We start from the raw sequence: 14,536 nt of genomic DNA, 5'->3' as shown, positions 1-14,536 counted from the left end.
CTGGGCAGCAAGTCTTCTAGGCTCTTTGGAATCATTCCCCCCTTTTCTGTAGGGCTGGAAATGAGGCCGTGAGAGATGCAAGGCTGTGCCTTTGGAATCACATTGAAGGATGAGCTTCCCTGGCAAAGGGCTCAGCTCAGCAGTTTTTATTATGCAAATGCAGAGGGGGATTTGGAATCTCTTCGCTGCTGCCAGTCGATGTCGGGAGAAAGTGGAGGTTGCTCTAGGACTCTGTTCTCGACATTAACCCAAGCTTCCTGAGGGCGGGATCTCTGTGTCTGCTGTGCAGTCCCAGGAGCCCAGATGGTTCTGGCCAGCCTTGCAACCTCCTCTTTCACCACCAGACAGCAGGGATGTGGTCTCTGCATTGGTCAGCAGTCCGCCACCACCACCCCCCACTTCCCCAACTGCCCATTCTGGTACATCCTTGCCAAGGTCAACATCTTCCAACTGAGCTCTGGAACTTGTTCGCCTGCACTCATTCTTTAAGACCAAATACCAGCAGTGCCTCCTCTGAGAAGCCCACCCAGCACTTTGCTTCTGCAGCTGCCAGCCCCCTTGTCCTATCACTGCAGGGAAGTGACACTGGTCTACATATCCCTTTCTCTCACTAGACTGTGAGTTCCTGGAGGATAGCGGTGACAGGCTTTCCAGTTTTAGTAGACTTCCCTAGCACAGAGCCTGCACTGATAAGTCTTAATTTTATGCTCAGTTAATAAAGTGAATGAGTTAAACTTCTTACACGTCTGACTCCTTTTCCTGTATCTCTCTCTTTTTTTTTAAAGATTTTATTTATTTTATTTGACAGAGAGCCATCACAAATAAGCAGATGCAGGCAGAGAGAGAGAGGAAGGGAAGCAGGCTCCCTGCTGAGCAGAGAGCACCGTATGGGGCTCGATGTGGGCCTCAATCCCAGGACCCTGGGATCACAACCTGAGCCGAAGGCAGAGGCTTTAACCCACTGAGCCACCCAGGCGCCCCTCCTTTTCCTGTATCTTACTACCAAGTTGTAAACATTAAAATTGGTGATTTTTTTTTTATCTTGACTATATATGGTTTAAGGAATTATATTCTTTGGCACGAGCTACTATTTTATTTGGGAGCAAGTTTTGGGGGGTCATATATATATATATATTTATTTATTTTTTTAAATTTATTTATTTGACAGAGAGAGATATAGCAAGAGAGGGAACAGAAGTAGGGGGAGTGGGAGAGGGAGAAGCAGGCTTCCCGCCAAGCAGGGAGCCCGATGAGGGGCTCAATCCCAGGATCCTGAGATCATGACCTGAGCCAAAGGCACACGCTTAACTACTGAGCCACCCAGGTGCCCCTCATTTATATATTTTGGGTGCTGTTCTGTTCTCCACACTGACCAATGAGATTAATAGAATTACCTCAATAAGGTTGCAGTGTATTTTGTAAATAATTACACATTTTCTATATAGTGCACTGGTATGACAATTTATTAAATTATAACTTTGTGACCTAAAATAATCAATGACCAAGATTCCAAGACTACTTAACATAAAAACTATAAATCTTTATGTCGAGAACCTTGGTCTGGAACTATTACTGCAATGATGCTATCTTATAACTAGGGTATTGTAATATAATAACTGACTTTATCCAGATTATACATACAAATAAAAACCAAAGGTACCAAAAGCTCCTTGGTTTAGAAAAGTGAAGCCATACATCCTTTCTGTTGTATGATAAACGCAGATGCTCTCCATGAAAAAAACCTGAAGTAATTCTGTATAGATTCACTCATTTACAAAAATATGGCCCAGATAGTCTGCCTTCTTTCTGCTTTTCTCATAGATGCACAGTGTTCAGTACAAACTTACAAGTGTACAATGGGCATGAGCTCCAGATTTTTGGATTCTGTTTTCTTCCCTTCTTTAAAATGAAACTGAAATATGTAATTTTGCTGGTTGGCTTTGTTGACTTTTAGAAGAAAACTCGAAAGATTTGTGATGGTCCTCTTGACTTAAATTCACCTGCTTGCAAGGCTGATTTAAAATGGAAAAAGTTCTCTCTTATCTGCAAGGACGTGTATCATTCATGTTTTCCCTGTACGTACTACTTGCGCGAGGGAATATTGTTCATTGAATTTCTGATTGCTAGGTTTCTCCAAACAGTGAATCTCCGTGGTAGAGACTGGGGGGTGCGGGTGGGGAAGAGCAGGGGCAGGCCCGTGGGGGAGGCGCAGTGCCTTCCCCTGCTGAGAAACTCTGCAGGGGGGGGGGGGGGCACCTCTGTTCCCTTGGGAGTGCGTGGGTAGAAACCAAGACAGAAAACCTTTGTGCTCATATATCTTTTGAAAGCTTAAAGGGTGTGGGTTTTGTTATCCTCTGGTAAAACAGCCGGACAGGTCTCAGTGTTCTCTGTTCATCAGGCCCAGACATGTTTGGCTGGTGAACGCATTTCACACATACAATATGGTATACAATGTGAAAACAATTCTCTAGCAGCTGGGGGAGGCAACGGCTCTAGGATTCAGCTGGGGAGGGGGGAGGGGACAGGTACTGCTTGCGGTACGTGTATTCCTGAGCCTGAAGGAGTTAATGCTCGAGATGCCCACATCATTACGATGCCATAGCTAGACCCTGGGAAGGTGCGGCCGAATGGAAAATCCATCCATTCTACAAACACCTATTTGTAGAATGAATGCCTACTTTGTGCCAGTGCTGCTGTGCTCCATAAACTAGCCTGAAGTTTAGAGCTGAAACCAGTGCTAACGGCCAGTGTTGGCATCATGCCAGTAACGAAGAAGGGAGAAAAAGCGGTCTAGAGTTGGTGACATTCCAAGTTAATGCTCCTGGACTTTCTCTGTTAAGGTCCTACCTCAAGTGAGAACCTGGTCATACTCCTCAATCATGATCAATTCATAAAATGATTTCCTTTGAAGCGGTGTTCTCAGGCTGGTCTGTGGGTTAGAATTACCTGAGAGATACCAGTGCTCAGGGCCCCCTTGGGACAAGGCCAAGAGTTTTGGGGTAAAGGCAGGCATCAGTAGTTTAAAACTCCCCCATGATTCTAATGAGCAGCCAGCTTTAAGTACTCTGGTTTATTGTGATGCAAAAGGGAATTTTTGAATTTTGTTCCTGTGCCATAGGTAAAGTGAATGGCGGCATCATATATATTTTAGCTTGTGGGTGAAATTACGTGGCTACTTGAATTATATGGCCCCTGCGGCCAGAGGGAACTCTTGGAATTCCACAAGAGAGGTATTCCTGATTCGGAGTAAAACCACTGTGGGATGGGAGGGAAGATAGAATCTGTGGCCTTGTGCAGGTCCACAAAGGACCTTTGATCAGATCCCAAGGTTTTGTGTACAGAAAACAGACTAAGAATGTGGATGATGGAATGTTGGGGGCAGAGATGGTTGTGGATCCCTCCAGCAGGTTTTGGATCGATTTGGGTGAAAAATCCACATACAGTAAAAAGGTAAAGGGGGATCTTTCTTTTTTTAAGATTTTATTTATTTATTTGAGAGACAGAGATCACAAGTAGGCAGAAAGGCAGGCAGAGAGAGAGGAAGAAGCAGGCTCCTTGCCCAGCAGAGAGCCCAGTGCAGGACTCGATCCCAGGACTCTGGGATCATGACCTGGGCCGAAGGCAGAGGCTTTAACCCACTGAGCCACCCAGGCGCCCCAAGAGGAGATCTTTTACTGGCCTGGAAAGAATGACAGATAAGGGAATGTGTAAATGGGAGCAAAAATAGACAAGATTCCAGAACTTTTAGGACAAGAAGATCGATGGGATCTTCTCAGTTTAAGTGCGGTCTCTTGGCAGTGGAGTGGAGCGCAGCTCTCGCTGAATAGTGGACTTCACTGTAGCACCTGCTGTGAGTGGAATTAGCCACTGTGGAGCGTCTTTCCTTCCAGAAACCACTTTGCTGGAGTGCTCTTCGTGTGGAAGGATGTGCTGCCCTTCCTCTGTGTATGTGGCCCTTCAGCAGGAGAAATGAGAGGAAGGGGTAAGAGAAGGCAGGACGTGAAAAGCACAGTTAGGAGTGGGGAGTTCCTGGGCTCTGGCTCTCTCAGCCAGTTAAGGATCAGGTTTGGATGCTCCAGGAATCACCACGGAGTAGCCGTTCCCAGAGGAAATAGGGCTCTGTGCGTCAAAAAGAAAATGCTGGAAAAGAGGAAGGCTTTTCTTTGTTGGGAGACGTGGAAAGTGGGTTGACTTTGTAGAAAGATCTCTACATGGAAGTAAGCAGGAGGACCACTGCCTCCGTTTTCATCACTCAACATACTGAAGTAGGCTATAGGCAAAGTGAGCTTAGTAATATTTGCTGTAAATGGAGGGAGAGCATAATCCACAGGTATGGTGGGGTTTTGTGCAGTGCTTTATACTCGGGACACAATAGCATTGAAGACCTAGGAGCTCATTCACTGAATTCCGAGCCTGCAATCACGGGCTCAGACTGCACTAGAATAAAGTGTTCCAGCTCTTAATTACTTGAGAGTGGCTTGTGAATGATTGATTTGGTTAATTTATCCTCTCATTAGACATCAGTTGACGCTCTACTATGTGCCAGGGACCGTTCTAGGCACCAGGGATATCGCAAGAATTAAAGTAGAAAACATCCCACTTTGTGGAGCTGTTACTCTTATGAGAATGATGAGATTCAGTTGATATTTATTTTATTTTAACCCTTAAGAGCTAAGAAGAACAAGTCATACCCGTGGCAGATTACCAATAATGAGGCATTTCAGCTGGGCATACGCTTCGAATAATTTCTTCATCCCTTCGTGGATTTGCCCTGATTCATCCACAGTCGGGGAAGATGATAGAAAGTGAAGCTAACTGGCCCGAGATGATCAAACCCATGTTCTTGGCCTCTTTAGTACTGTTTCGTCAGGGATTAATTACCTGTGGACTTGAGGTTGATATTGAGAGCCAAAGCAGAATCAGTCTCAGAGGTACTTACTTTGTGATTTAAGATGAGGGGTTTCACCTGCAATTCCTGGACTCACCTTCTTTGCAGTTATCTCCAGTGAGGATTTTAATCTAGTTTTTACGCTCCTTTACCATATTTATTACATTGCTGCTTGCATCTGTATACATCAAAGAACAAAACACCCAAATCAAGAAAGTAAAAATACATTCATTCAAAAGTACGCAACTGACTTTCAGCAAAACAGATCTCTTTCTCACGTTCAGACTTGCAACAAGGCTGATCATGTCACCTGGAAAAACTTTTTCTTCTTCTTTTTTTTTAAGATTTTATTTATTTATTTGACAGAGAGAGATCACAAGTAGGCAGAGAGGCAAGGCAGAGAGAGAGGAGGAACCAGGCTCCCCACGGAGCAGAGAGCCTGATGCGGGGCTCGATCCCAGGACCCTGGGATCATGACCTGAGCCAAAGGCAGAGGCTTTAACCCACTGAGCCACCCAGGCGCCCCAACTTTTTCTTTTTTAAACAAATGTTTTTTTCTGCTGTGTAATCCATTCTGTGGCCCATACACTTCTCTGTGCAATGGCGTCCTATGAAGACCTGGGGTACACAGGATGACATAGATAAGAGTGAAGTTGTTCAGACAAAACCAGCAGCAGCGGGGAAAGCATGGAGTCCAGCCTACTGGCCGCCCAAGCAGGAATCCCACCTTGTAGGCACTCTTAGGAGTTGAGGATGGAGGTTACCATTTGTTCAGACACAGGAGTGCAATGAGAGAGCCAGACTCAGGGCATGCCAGCCGGAAGCCAACTGGAACCAGTCTATAGTGGCACTTAATGTCTCTGGTGTAACTCAGAAAATGGTGCCAGTTAACCCCAGTTTACACACACACACACACACACACACACACACACACACAGCTCCTTCTCTAATCCATGCAATGTGTATGGGGACTCCCCTCCCCCAGGAGTGTCCTAGATAATCCTTGAGTGGAAATTTAAAGAAATAATGTTTATGGAATAGCAATTTGAATGGATGCAAAATTCTAAGTTGCCTGGGACAACCATGTATTGGCTTGGTCCTGCAAACACGACAGCTTGGTTTCCCAGCCCTGCCACTTACTGAACTGTGTACTCTTGAGAAATTGGTAATGGTCCGTAGTCTCATTTTCCTTGTGTGGAGATAGGAGATAGTGTGCTTTATGGGGCTTTTGTGACAACGAACTCTAACCACAGTACGTGAACGATGACTAGCAGAGCCATAGTTAGCGCTGTCACCAGGGCAAACAGAGCAAAATGTACTCTGACATTGTCAGGAGGGGTGGGGAAAAGGCTGTTGCTGCTCAGCCACAAGGGGGCTCCTAGACCTGACTTTCACTTCTGGCTGCCAGTGATGTCAGTGGGATAGGTCTGAGTCTGAGACACACCTGCCAGTGGAGCTGGGCTTTCTAAGGGTAGAGGGAGTTTAAACATTTGTATAATTAAGACATTATTATTGAAACAATTTCTTCCTCCTGAATTTTGATGTCCAGGGTCAATACCTTGGTCATACCATTTTAATTCAAGTGCTGGTTGACTTAATATTATCTCAAGACTGCTCCCAATTTAATCTTCACAATTATCTTTCAGGTTTGGACCTGTATCTTCATTTTACTACGTATAGTTGGGAATTGTCAACCTGGAGCCAAAATGAAATGTGTGTGGTCTATATTTAGGCATGCAGACTTAGGCTTAACTATAGAGTCAAAGGCAAAAGTCAGTATATTAAAAAAATTGAATGGGTAGGTTTGTCATGAAAAAATGTCATAGAGCTTTATTATGAAAGCACACACTTTGGGTCTTTGTTGGGATTTGTATTTTAAAATCTCAAGTCTCTTGTCTGTGTTAACTTTTGATCCAATGAGAAAGAGTTCATGGTAGATGGTGGATGGTAGAGAAGGACTGCTGCTTAGTTGTCAGCTTGTCTAATGCTTGGAGTCTAGAGTTAAGGAAATGGAAGTCTAGAGGTTTGACTGACAGATGCAAGTGGCATAGCTGGGACTGGAACCCCGGACCCTTCTGACAACCAGGACTCATTGGTCCACATTAAGTCGGTGGCCTTAAAGCTGCGCTCGTTTCCTGTGAGCTAGTGTATTAGCTACCCTTTTCTTCTAGGCTGGCCACAGCATACCTTGTCACCAAATGGCAGAAATGTTTGACTACTTTCTAGATTTCTTTGGACATCAATCCAATAGGTTTCCGGGCTCCTCCCTGCCTCCATCCACTGGTGCTTGCTTACATAACACGGAACAATTTTAATGTGATTCTTGAAAAAAATATTCCATCATCTACCTCTTGCTGTTTTCATCCCCCTCCACCCTCCCACCCTAAGTGTCCTCCATGTTGAAACATGGTGGCCGACAGGACAGCCACCTCCAGACATCCAATCACCTGACTGCTGGTTGCTGCCATTCCCTAGTAGCCAGAGAGCTGCAGGCTTAAGTGTATGGGCTGGCAGTGCTCCCATCTGGCCACTCAATACTCTTTTGATGTTACTGACTTCTTGTGGTAGGAAAACCCCAATTCCCTCATTGTGCCAGGATACCTTAGGATACGGCAATGAGAGCTGAGATCGGCAGACGTGTGGTCTTTCTTCTCCACGGCTCCAGGGGCTTGCTTCATGTTACTTGTCTTTAGAGAGACAACAATCATTTTATGCAAGAACATACTTGTTGCTTGACATGCTTTTTAGTGTAGCTCTGAAAAATTTACTTTAAGAACACATTGATAATTTTCTTTGTACACATGACACTTCTTTGGAATTTTTCTTCCTATGTGATACTTAAGTAAAAATAGAATAATTAGCGTTTTGTTTTAGGGAGCAATCTCTCCTTTCCGCCACTAGAATATATATAATTTTTTTTTTCCTTTGGAGTCTTATAAAATCAGGTCATAGAGAATGTGTTGTCATGGTAGAGTCTTATTTCAGTTTCTCTATTCTTTGGGAGCCTTCAGTTACTTCACATCCGGACTCTTCCGGTTCTCCAGTTCTTTGCTTTCTTTGTCGCTACCCAGCATTGGCCATCTTGTTTTGATACCTGATTCCCGGCTCCCCTTGTTGCCCACCATGTTCTCAAGCCGCTGAAGCCATTTAGTACAAACCCTGAGCGTTCACTTTGAAAAGCATTTTATTTCTCCCTCCCAAGAAGGAAGAAAACAGTTGAAACAACAGGACATCGTCCTTGTTTTAGCCACATTTGAAAAGACATTTAGAATTTTTTCTATTTGATATTTATGGAATGTGTACTTTGTGTCAGGACCTGTGTTGGCTCCTTTAGGGAGAAATGGCATGAAAATAGTTTATTTGTTTATTATTTTTTAAACCTAGCCCCCCCGCCCCCCCCAGTTCTTCTTTGGAGCAGTCCCTTCAGGTTCTGAAAGACAAATGTTAATTGCGTGGGTCCAGGGATGGCCTTTCAATGCATCTGAAATCCCCAACTTTTTCTCATCACTGTTTTTTAAGTTCCTTTTTGTGTGTTAAAAATTTCTTTCTTTTTCTTTTCTTTTTTTTTTTTATAGAGAGAAAGAGTATACATGCAAATTGGGGAGGAGGGGCAGAGGCAGAAGGAGAGAAAGAGAATCTTTTTTTTTTTTTTTTTAAGATTTTATTTATTTAGGTGTGCCTGGGTGGCTCAGTGGGCTAAGCCTCTGCCTTCAGCTCAGGTCATGATCTCAGAGTCCTGCGATCAAGCCCCACATCAGGCTCTCTGCTCAGCAGGGAGCCTGCTTCCCCCTCTAATTCTGCCTGCCTCTCTGCCTACTTGTGATCTCTCTCTGTCAAATAAATAAATTTAAAAAAATCTTTAAAGATTCTATTTATTTATTTGACAGAGAGAGAGAGCATGAGGGGGGAAGGATCAGAGGGAGAAGCTTGCTTCCTGCCGAGCAGGGACCTGGATGCGGGACTCAATCCTGGGACTCCAGGGTCATTACTGAAGCTGAAAGCAGTTGCTCAACCAACTGAGCCACCCAGGCACCCAGAGAAAGAGAATCTTAAGCAGGCTCCATATCAGTGCAGAGCCCAATGGGGGGATCCATCTCATGAACCTGAGATCATGACCTGAATTCTTTCTTGATTGTAAATTCCCCTCTATCTACTAGTGCCACACCTCTTTCCTTTATTGTCAAGCTTCTGGAAAGAATAGTTTATATTCAGTATCTTTGTATTTCTCTTTTCTCAATTATCTTTTCTCAAGCCTACATCCATTTGCTTTTTGTCCAATGAGTGAAATTATTCTACAAGGATTACTCTGTTACCTACTTCTGCATAACAAACCACACCAGAACATAATGGCTCACAGTAGCAACCATAATCTATTATTATCTCTTTTGAGTATGTGGGTGATTGGGCTCAACTGGGTGGTGGTTCTGCTTCACATGTGTTGGGCTGGGTTGCAGTCGTTTGCAGACTTGACTAGATTGGAATGTCCAAGATAGCTTACTCACCCCAGAACCAACTTTATTGGTTCTGGGGTATTGTTGGCTAGGTTGGCTGGGGCTGTTGGCCAGAAGACCTTGGTTTTCTTCCTGTGGTCTCCCCATGTGACTTGGACTTCTCACAGCATGGTAGCCGGGAATTCCCAAGCACAAAGGCAGAAACTGAAGATCTAAGGATTAGCCTAGACAGGTTTGTAGTCTGCACTTTTTTTTTTTTTTTTTTTTTTTTGGTGAAAACTGATCATAGGGCCAGCCAAATTCAAGAGGAGGGGAGGGGAGGTTCATGTCATGGTCATATTGCCAAAGAGCTGTGGGAAGCTACAGCTGCAAACACAGTTAGTTACTAAGGCTGTCCTACCTGGGGTATCCATATTGTTGAATATTTTGCAGCTATCACACAGATAGGAATAACCTATATTCAAGTAGAAGGTCTGTGGTGTGTTGTTAAAAGAAAATACATGACAAATTTTATAGTAGACTATAGAGATGTGTGTATACACCTGCATATGTTAGTATGAGCATGGTGCAAATGGAAGGATATGCTTCAAACTGCCCACATTGGTTCTGTTGAATATGCCTTAATATTATAATGACTAATCAGTTTAAAGGTAAGCAATGGTACTCAGAAATCAATTTCAAGACCAGATAAAATCTGTAGACAAACAATAAAGTTAGGAGGTAATGTAGGAGAATATTACTTTAAAGGCTTAGGGAGTGTTTATAAAAAATAGGAATCTCTTTTTCATGTCTGTTGAATGTTTATATATACATAAAAATAAATCTGTAAAGATTTAGAACAAAATAATTGCCACAATAATTTCTGGATGACAGATGATTTTTTTCCTTTTAGCTTCTCTGTATTATACAATTTTAAAAACAATGAGCACATTTTATTTTCATGATAGAATAACAGTATTTCTGAAAATGGAAGATAGTACAGAAAAACTGGTACCATTCAGGGGTCTGTTATCCAAATACTCAAGACTTGAAAAAGCAATAGTGACATGAAATTATCATAAAATGAATCCATTGAGAACGGCAGTTGTCATGTAACATTTTTGGTCCTTTCTTACAGCAAAGACTGAAGGAAGAGAAGGAAGCCAAACGGGCACGTTTGGATGGTAGACATGCCTACTTATTTGCAATTGTAGCTTCCTGCATAGACCTGGACAAAACTGAAGTGGAAGATGCCATTCTTGAGGGGAATCAGGTGAGATGCATTTCAGTTCTTACTGACTTAATTATGGAGGGCACAGAGAGTCTATTGAGTCAGTCCTATGGCATGATCTGTGCTGGGCTTTGGAGGGGGTGTCTGTTCTAAATGGGCAGGACTCCATTCTGATGGTAACAGGTGATGGCAGATTGACTTTAGCGTTCTCCAACTCTTCATGTTGAATGGGGTACTTATAACTGTAATAAAGTCCCATGATTCTGACAGCGATCTGCATATTTCTGAATTCAGTGAAGCTGGGTTCAAGTGCCATCTTGGAACTTGAATTTGGAGAATAGAATCTTCTCTCAGCTTCTGATTTATCACATTTTGCATTTATCCTGTTCTAACCTGGTGGTGGAATTGTGCCATAGTTCCTTGGCTTTGACTTTGGTTTGGCAGCTGACTCTGGTTTCTTTTGTTCCTGAACTTAACTTCCATTTTATACCATGATTTCTTTTCCAAATCTGGGGTATAATTTGATTTTGGAGAGGGTAGATCAAAATATGGGAGGATATAATTTCCTGAGCACCAAAGAAGGCATATCAGGAGCCCTATAATAGTTGCTGAATGTGTTTGTTTGTTTTTTAGGCACAAAAATAGAGAGAGAGGGTGAGTCCTTTCTGTTGATAGAGATGTCACAGTATTGATAATGTTATTTGGTGTTACGCTTTTAAATGTTTAACAAACAGCTTTGAGCAAGAGGGTAGAGGGAGGCACCATTTTGAGTGTTTGCTGATTTCTGTGGTGTCAAGACTTCCACCATGGCTGATTCCAGACTACTAACATGATGTTACTAAAGGCTTAGTTGGAAAGAGCTGTGATCAGTTGGCTCATGACGAGTACGAGCTGTCTCCAGCACTCCGCTGGCTGTGTTCCTTCCTGCCATGTCACTTTGGTGGGGTCACTAGGAGTCAGTGGAACAGTTAGGGGTGGAGAGCACTAAACAGCCCCCCAAAATGGAGGCATAAAAGTAGACAGAGTCTACCTAATTCAGTCTTGAAGAGATTGTTCCGCGGGTGAAACGCTTAACTCTGCCCAACCCCCCAATTCAGACATCTGGATTTGGGATTGCACAAGTGGAATGAATGAGTAGAGGTTCTGAACCGTAGGAAGCCCAGTTTAAGCTGCTGTGTCATATTCAGGACCAGGAAGGTCAAAACCTGGGGACTGAAATAAAACATCCCAGCTTGGGCTCACAAGCAACGTAGAGGGGCAAAAGTTTCAATTGGAAGTACCTCCTTCACATTCTTGGCTTGGAAGTTCATCTCAATGAGGGCCTCCCAGTTGGCCCCAAAGCATCCTCTATCAAGGAAGTCTAATGAAGGAAACAGGGCAGCTTGCTCTTCCTTATTTATTATAGTTTTGTCTATAATATGGTAGAAATCGAAGGGGGCTTATTTATTTCCACAGTAAAATTTTCAGGCTAGAGTTTTTCATTTGGAAACATTTTATTTTAAATTGTGGTAATGACATAGGATATAGAACTTACCATATTAAACTTTTTTTTTTTTTAAGTAGGCTCCACACCCTTTAACACTGAGATTAAGACCTGAGCTGAAATCAAGAGTCAGACGCTTAACCGACTGAGTCACCCAGGTGCCCCATTAATCATTTCTAAGTTTACTGTTCAGTAGGGTGAAGTATGTTCACATCGTTGGGTAACGAATCTTCAGAACTCTGTCTTGTGAAATTGAAACTCGGTATCATCAAAAACCCCATTTCCCTAGCCCCTGAATACCACTATTCTATTTTCTGTCTCTATGAATTTGACTACTTTAGATACCTCCTATAAGTATAATCATACAGTATTTGTCTTTTTGTGACTGGCTTATTTTATTTAGCAAAATGTCCTCAAGGTTCATCCGTGTTGTAGCATGGGTCAGAATTTCCTTCATTTTTTAAGGCTGAATAATATTCCATCATCGAATATGCCACATTTTGCTTATCCATTCATCTGTTAATGAACAAGTTGGTTGCTTCCATCTTTTGCCTGCTGTGGATAATGCTGGGGTCAGCAAGGTATACAAATATCTCTGCAAGACCCTGCTTTCAGTCCTTTTGGGTATATACCCAAGAGTGGAATTTCTGGATCATAGAGTAATTCCATTAATATTTTGAGAAATCACCATACTGTTTTCTGTAGTGACTATACCATTTTTACAGTCTCACCAAAAGTGTACAAGGGTTCCAATTTCTCCACATCCTTGACAACATTTATTTTCTAGGTTTTTTTTTTTCTAACAGTAGCCATCCTAATGGACATGTAGATTTTTATCCTTTTTCCTCTAATATGAATTTAAAACTGTGCCACTGGTAGTGGCATCTGGCCGACTTCTAGTTGTATGGCAAAGCTCACGGACTAAGTTCTGGACTGCTCTTGGATGGAGTGTAATCATGTGTGTTCTTCTGGCATTTTTCAGTGATTATTATAATTTAATATTAATTGTCTCTAGTGCATTAGACTGGGCTTTAAAAGGTGTTCTCTCTTTCTGATCTGCAATAGAGTGAAAACAAAGCACCTCTATATTTATCTGCTTTCAACAGCTCAGTACTTTCAGAAATTAGCAAACCTGGAGAGACAGTCTCTTTTCAAATGTGTATATGTAGCAAATATTTTCATGATTAATTGAATTCCTTCATTGAATTACATTTTTATTATGGTGAGGCACTTACTCTCTTTATTTTTATGTTGCAAAAAATATGATGCCTTCTCTCTGGCTTGCATTAGATGCAGTTTTATCTGAGAAAGGAAGATGACAGCAACTGCTGATTCAAGTATGGTTTCTAATTCAGCACGAAGTTGTGACCTTGCCTTTTCTTTTTTGCAGATTGAAAGAATCGATCAGCTTTTCACCGCTGGAGGTCTTCGTCACCTTATATTTTATTATCAGGACGTGGATGTGGCAGAAACAGGTATCCAGACTCGGTGTTATGTTACCCACAAATGTGTTGCTAGGTTCATCCAAGGATGGCATGAAGCTGAAGGCCACCCTTGGAGCTGACATTTCCACCTTGGCCCATGGGACAAATGGGCCTCTGTGAGGTGAGGCCCGGGTTCCATTTTCTCTTGAAGGAGAAGGGACAGATAATGATAGGTATGTAGCCTGGTTGTTCTAACTTTATTTGAGATATTTGGTTTCCCATTTCAGGTTGTGCTGGTGACTGAGGAATAACGAAGTACTTTACATTTTTAGGCTTCTTTTCTGTCCATGCTAGTCCTTCCATGCAGTAATGTTCTAGAACTTTTTATGGGCATCTGCTTCTTTTCTATATAGACGTCATTTATTTTTAACATAAGAATTGTTGCCAATGAGCATAATGAGTTTTCTGGTTAAATACCACATTATGTTTATTTTCTACTGTCGATGATTCAAACGAGTAATATGGAATGACAAGTTTAGTTATTTTCACTTAAGAAAAATTTGCAAATCTTTATGTGGATTCAACTGGCATAACCCATTCCACTTTTATGTGAATTCATATAATTTTAAAGCCAAACTAGGGACATAAACAAAAATATTATGATTATATTAAAATATTATATTCATTCTTTTATGACCTTTTTGAAGAAAGGGAAAGTAGTTATTGCCATTGGCATATAGTATGGTTAATACTTTTTTGTTTAAAAACTGAGAAAATTATGAATATGCACTCAAAGTGATTGGCATTTTTCTAGAATTATTCATCTGAAATTTTGTGGTCAGAAAGTTCATTACACTTTGAGTGAAAAGTCGAAATACAGACGTTTTGAATTCTATCCCAGATTGCAAAACATAAAGTCAAATGAAATGTTGAATTTGTCTGTGAAATGTGTGCTGGGTAAAGTAGGCCTTTGTGTGTAAATCTGACATTGAACAAAAAGAGTTCATGGGATGTAGACACGATGCAAGCTATTTTCGTTTCCCACTCTACCTCTAAATGTTTTTGGTGGGACTGTCTTTA

General features: G+C 42.0%; 1 protein-coding gene across 4 annotated transcripts in view; it reads left to right on the top strand.

Annotated features, from left to right (window-relative positions):
• The window catches only part of DNAH5 (dynein axonemal heavy chain 5), a 277,211-nt gene that overhangs the window by 47,371 nt on the left and 215,304 nt on the right, over positions 1 to 14,536 (top strand). For all 4 annotated transcript variants that reach the window (XM_047730540.1, XM_047730538.1, XM_047730537.1 and 1 more), the window contains 2 exons: positions 10,457 to 10,591; positions 13,423 to 13,507. In XM_047730540.1, the coding sequence (XP_047586496.1) occupies positions 10,457 to 10,591; positions 13,423 to 13,507 (220 nt within the window). The remainder of the gene's footprint in view (positions 1 to 10,456; positions 10,592 to 13,422; positions 13,508 to 14,536) is intronic.

Source organism: Lutra lutra, chromosome 5 (assembly GCF_902655055.1).
Source record: "Lutra lutra chromosome 5, mLutLut1.2, whole genome shotgun sequence".
Lineage (NCBI taxonomy): Eukaryota > Metazoa > Chordata > Mammalia > Carnivora > Mustelidae > Lutra > Lutra lutra.
This window is presented reverse-complemented; position numbering and strand designations above follow the sequence as displayed.